Genomic DNA, 6,335 nt, shown 5'->3' with positions numbered 1-6,335 from the left:
TCAATCCAATAGAACTAATTTGGGCCCAAGTAAAAACAGAAATTAAAAAAGGGAATTCTCATTGTAGCCTGTCTTTGAAAAATGTTGAAAAAATTACGCAAGAAGCAATTAATCATGTAACCCCACAGCACTGGCAAAATGCTATGAGGCATGTGAGGAAAATTGAAACTGACTATCGAGCCAGGGATGCGGCTCTTGACTATTTGCTTGATCAATTCATCATTAATTTAGAGTCTGATGAAAGCATGAGTGAAGATGAAATGTGAGTATAAATAAAACTAGTTCCATTTGATTATGTGGGATTATATAAATAACATTCTTTAATTCACTATTGTTATTTTTATTTAACCACCATTACATAAATATTAGAACAATTTAATGTTGTTTTATGTTTTGTATATATTAGTATTATTGTGTGTATTTTGACTTTCAACATTGTAAACAAATTCATTTTGATTTAGATAAGGTGGACATAATTAGGTAGTATTTTTTCTTAATAATGGTATCTATATTACTGTTTATGATTTTGACTTCATATGCAAATTGTAAAATATGTTTTGTACCTTACGTCAGTATGTAAATAATAGTAACTACATAAATTATATGCTGTGTAGCAAGTAGGCCTATAGCCTATTTTGTAAACCTGTTTAGTAGCTCACATTATATCAAATGAAATTAAGCAAAGTATTTTTTTTTTTTATTCCCGCCTCTACACTATTTTGATGAGACTAGCACGCGCTTCCCTTCAGCCAACATTTTCCACAGATGATAAGAAATAAGGAATTGTAGTGCGGATATCCCTCATAGGAAAGAAGGGATATCGGGGAAAATAGATAGATATTAGGTGAGGAACAGGAATGTGGGAAAATACTGAGCAAAATATTACGAAGAGAGAAATTGCAATACTATTTAAACTGAAAGGAATAGACCGAACCCTATTACGAAAAAAAAAAAAAAAAAAACTGCATCTATGAATGTCAGCGGGGATTGTTTTCCCGCCAAGCCGCTGCAGGCTGTTTTTTTACCTCCCCGCAAGTTTTCACATATATCGGGTTTTATTAATTCCATGTTTTTGGTAAATTCTGGTATTCAAAGAAAGTTTATAATAACATGTTTAACTTATGCTGAGTGTAATTTATCCCAATTTGTGTTAAAATATGTGAAAAATTACAAAATTACAAATCGTGCATCCGAAAGTAAGCTACTGTCGTTGACTTCGGCGCATTATGTTATTAAATTTAGACTTACCATGACGATACTTTATAATATATTTATTAATTCACATTGTTTATTGACAAAACATATATCTGATGGAGAAATATAGGTTAGTAAATAAGTTTCGATTCACATTACTTGGTGATTATTTGAGAACAATGAAGGTGTTCGGACAAAAATACTTCCGACCAATCAGGTATCAGGAACCTTTCCGAGCTAAAAGGGCACCCCTGTGAGTCAGTGCAAATATGCACGGCTAAATAAAATAGACTATACATGAACATTTTAACCAATTAATAATTAACAATTAGCACTTAAACATTAATAACAAAATTCCCCAACGGGAACCAACACACTCTTAACGAGAGAGAGTCAAATAGTAATAAAACCCCCAAATGGGTAACTACAATAACATTCCCCGACGGGATATAACATACTCTTACCTAGAAAGAGTTAAATAATTTAAATAATTAAACAAAAACACTAAATGCATAAATGCGGTCAACACTCTTTAAAGCTAGAGAAATCAACACCCACAGCTCCAAATTAGGTAGCGGCTCCGCAGGCACACTACTACTGTAGGGACTACAGCTCCGTAGGACTCCTCTCCAAAGGCAGGGAAATATAGCCCCAAATCAATAAAAAATGGATAATGAAAGTTCCTACCTGGCCACTGCCTCCCTACGTATCACCACAAGCTCCAGGGCTCCCGCAGCTGGTCATGACGAGGATGCGTTGACGGGGTTTTCTTTCCAGAGTCCTCCTCAAAGCCGGGATTTAATGCGTCGGCTCTGCAGACTTCAGAATAGAGCACGCAGGAGCAACAAAACACTGCAGGTGGCAGAAATTCACCTGAAAAAAAGCCGTCAACGGTGTGTGGCGTAATTCTCAAAAGGCTCAATTCAGCTAGTAGCTGCAGTAAGTCGGGGAAGCCTTAGGTTTCGACTGTTCACTTTAGTGAACGAATTCCTCACTAGTAAACACTGGTGTCTTTTTATCCAAGGACTCGAAAAAAACATAAAAGAAAACAAAACATTAAACTAGACACGTATAAATTAAACCAGCATTTCAACAGAAAAAACTTCTAATTTACAAATACTGCCTTATGAGTAGGAATTTTTACACTAATTTTACATAAAACAAATAAATGTAAAAACAAGGCTGATAAAAATCATATAAAAAATTACATTAATCCATAATAACTTCCTTTACCGAAGAAAAAAAAAAAAAAAAATTTTTTTTACTTATTTTCTATAAATAGATGGAAATGCAAATGTAAAGTAAGAACCAATATTAATACCTAATAACCCTAACACCAAGCAGAAAGTACCCCTAAAAAAAAATACAAATCAAGAGCTTTTTAAGGCTTACCATTATTTTAAAGATCTGATATTACCGCACTTTAGTCAAAACTCTCCAACTTTATGGAAATAGACATAACTAGACCTATATAAACTTACCAGTAAACCCACAGACATACACCTTAACCTACAATACACCGGCATCATAGCCCAAAAAGTCATATATATAATACACAATCAAAAGTCTTAGTATATCGGAACAAACCAATAATTAATACAGGGGAACCTTTAGAAAACACTAGAGTGCATACCACTCTAAGAAAAACTCCTGAACTTTATCTACAAAGCTATATTTTAAACAGAACTACATCCTAACAAATTTTTTTTATACAACCTTAAATGGAGAAAAGAGCAAGACGGTGTATGAGAAGGATCAAGATCGTACACTAAATTCTAGGAAGTTTAACAGGAATTTTGTTGTTAATCCCCTTAACATGTTGTACAACCAAATTGAACTCCTGCAGAAAAACGGCCCAGAGTAAAATCCTTTGATTCGCTCCCTTCACCCACTCGATGAAAACCAGTGGATTGTGATCCGTCCATATGTCAATCGGGAAAGAAAAATTTGTCACATACGTCTTGAAATAGTTAAGAGCTCCGACCAAAGAAAGAGCTTCCTTTTCTATTATGGAGTAACGTTTTCCAGCTGCCAGAAGCTTTTTGCTATAGTACGATACAGGATGAACACTGTCCTCCTTTCTCTGAAAGAGGACACCTCCAATGCTAACGTCACTAGCATCTACAGCTATATTAAAAGGCTGGGGAAGTCGAAAGGGGGTTAGTAATTAACACTGATTTAAGTTTATTAAAAGATTCTTCACACTGATCCGACCACCAGAACTTTTTTCCTTTTTCTAATAAACTAGTAAGAGGCTGCGCAAGATCAGAGTCATTACGCATAAATCTGCGGTAATAACCCGTCATGCCCAACACTCTTCTTATCTCTCTAATATTACCAGGCCTTTTCAAATTTATAATGGCCTCGAAATTAGCTTGTTTCGGAGCCACCTGACCTAAACCAACCTCAGGACCCAGATAACAAACCTTGGCCTGACCCAATTCGCACTTAGCCAAATTAACAACTAACCCAGCAAACCTAAGGGCTTCAAAAACCTTACGCAATCTTAGCATGTGGGTATCCCAGTCATTACTATATACTACCAAGTCATCAATATAAATTTTCACTCCTTTCAAACCACAAATTACCCTATTCATGAGCCTTTGAAAAGTACATGCAGCCTTTTTATTCCAAAAAGGCATAACCTTACATTCGTAACGGCCAAACGGAGAGACAAAGGGGGACATTTCACGAGCTCGGTCAGACAAAGGAACCTGCCAATAACCCTTTAAAAGATCCAACTTAGAAATAAATTGGCAGAACCAATCCGATCCAGACAATCATCAATACGAGGGAGAGGAAAAGATTCATTTTTAGTATGGGCGTTCACTTTGTGGTAGTCCACACCCATACGAAACATACAGTCTGCTTTCTTTACTAATACAATAGGAGAACTCCAGGGACTTACTGATGGTTGAATAAGGTTATGTTTCACCATATACTCTATCTCTTTACTGACCAAATCACACTTTACAGGGTTCATCCGGTAAGGACTCGGCTTCACAGGGGAAGCATCAACTACATCAACGTCATGACTTAAAATATTTGTCCTATCTGGAGCATCCTGAAAAAGATCTGAAAATGAATAAATTAAATTAAGTACATCTTCCCGTTTGTTAACATCTAAATGCTCTAACCTACTTTTTAACATCTTCAAATTTTGCATATTTTCACCCAATGCATCCAAAGAAAATTGACATCATAACTCGTCAGAGTCCTCGGGAGACACATCCAATACCACAGACACAGGCTCGGACACTATCGCTAAAGGATCATCTAGCTTACCAATATAAAGATTCAAACGACTAACATGGAATATTCTACATTTACGGCTTGAACCGGGAGCTTCAGTTTCTTAGTTAACCTCTGACAGCTTTCTCAAAACTTTCCAAGGGCCCTTATATCTTGGTTCAAGAAAACTATCTGAGTCCATACTCAGCACAAAAACCAACTCCCCAGGTTCAAATGACTGTACCTTCACCATTTTGTCTAAGTTGTTCTTCATTACTGACTGGGACCGTTCCAAATTTTCCCTGGCAAACTTCCAGGCACCAACCATTCTTCCCTTCAAGTCTTCCACAAACCCTTACACATTCATTTCCTCCTTCCGGTTAGACGGGGTGTTCGATGTCAAACGGCCGTGGCCCTCTGCACAAAACATCTCCATTCATTCCGGTCTTGAGCTTTCCTTTCCAACTCCACCATCGTTAGCCCGCACATCTCCTTGATTTTGTCACTCGATCTAGTTTTAGGCCTTCCTCTCGTTCTTGTACCATAGACTGATCCAATTAGTAGCGTTTTTTCCAGAACTCAGGGACATCCTTTTCGTCAAAGACCGGCACCAACTTTAGTACAGCACCTATATTAAACCTATCTTAGTAGTCCCTTCTAAGGGAACTTATCAAATTGGCCCCCTGCAACTTAGCCATCTCTATATTTAATTTCACCTTCTCCAACTCATGACGCCTTACCCGCTCGTTCTCCTCGAACTCCCTTTCTTTTTCAACTCTATCCGTTTCCAAATAAGGTTATATTCCTTCTCCTCCTTGGAATCACCCAACGCATTAACAGGGGCCTGAGATTTTACTGGTACAGAATCAGGGGGGTGGGGGTAAAAACGGATTAAAGGACGCATTACCCGTAACCTGGGGAAAATTTGCTGGACCCTCGTAAATGGTACCTACTACAGGAGGGTCCTCAAACATAGTTAGACCAGCCCTCATACTTACTTTGACCTCACTAAAACTCTCCTCACTATCATCTATTACCTCAATCTCACTCCCTGCATGTTTAGCTTTAGCTAACTCCTGTTTTAATTTATCCCTAACTAAAACCAACATATCTGCTCTGGTGTCCGCCGTCTTTCGCAGAACACCCAATTACTTTGCATATTCAACAAACTGTTTCTTAATTAGCAGAGTCAAATACTTCAGGGTATCAGCTGACCTGAAAAACTCAGTAGGATAAAAAATAAATCCCTTCATTTTGTGAAAAAAAAAAAAAAAAAATACTCAGCAGAGAAAGGCAATGCCAAAATAAAAAATAAATAAATAAATATTGAAGAATCAACTCAAGCGTCGCTCCACCGACCACAATATCGGATACCCTGAGCTGCCTATTCTGTCACGGTCGCCAAATATATCATGACCCTTGTCGGGTCGTGGTGCAAGTTCTTATTGCTCGAATAAGGAGGACAGTGTTGGAAGTAATATCCATTATAAAATTGGTCAGTGGAAACGAAAACACTTGAGAAAACTTAACAATATTTATTAACAACATATTTAAAAGAAAGCCAACCTTGTGACTACCTAACAATTTTATAACTTAACACTAAACAAATAACAATTAATGATTAACAAATAACTACATGAACATTTTAGCCAATTAATAATTAACAATTAGCACTTAAACGTTAATAACAAAACTCCCCAACGGGAAACAACACACTCTCAACGAGAGAGAGTCAAATGATAATTAAACCATCAAAATGGGTAACAACAACAACATTCCCCGAAGGGAAACAATGCACCCTCAACTATAGAGAGTTATATAATTCAAATAATTAAACAAAAACACCAAATACCTAAATGCGTCTAACACTCTTTGAAGCTGGAGAAATCAACACCCACAGCTCCAAATAA

General features: G+C 36.9%; 1 protein-coding gene across 1 annotated transcript; it reads right to left on the bottom strand.

The window, feature by feature from the left end:
• Positions 1-1,654: 1,654 nt before the first annotated feature.
• On the bottom strand, positions 1,655-5,534 carry LOC137659923 (uncharacterized). Its single transcript, XM_068394689.1, has 5 exons — positions 5,424-5,534; positions 4,103-4,258; positions 3,783-3,920; positions 3,153-3,334; positions 1,655-1,658 (listed from the first exon to the last, which is right to left on the bottom strand). Exons 1-5 carry the CDS (start codon positions 5,532-5,534, stop codon positions 1,655-1,657), a joined length of 591 nt encoding a protein of 196 aa, XP_068250790.1.
• Positions 5,535-6,335: the final 801 nt, after the last annotated feature.

Source organism: Palaemon carinicauda, chromosome 20 (assembly GCF_036898095.1).
Source record: "Palaemon carinicauda isolate YSFRI2023 chromosome 20, ASM3689809v2, whole genome shotgun sequence".
NCBI lineage: Eukaryota > Metazoa > Arthropoda > Malacostraca > Decapoda > Palaemonidae > Palaemon > Palaemon carinicauda.
The sequence above is the reverse complement of the archived record's forward strand: the minus strand, read 5'-3'. Positions and strand labels throughout refer to the sequence as shown.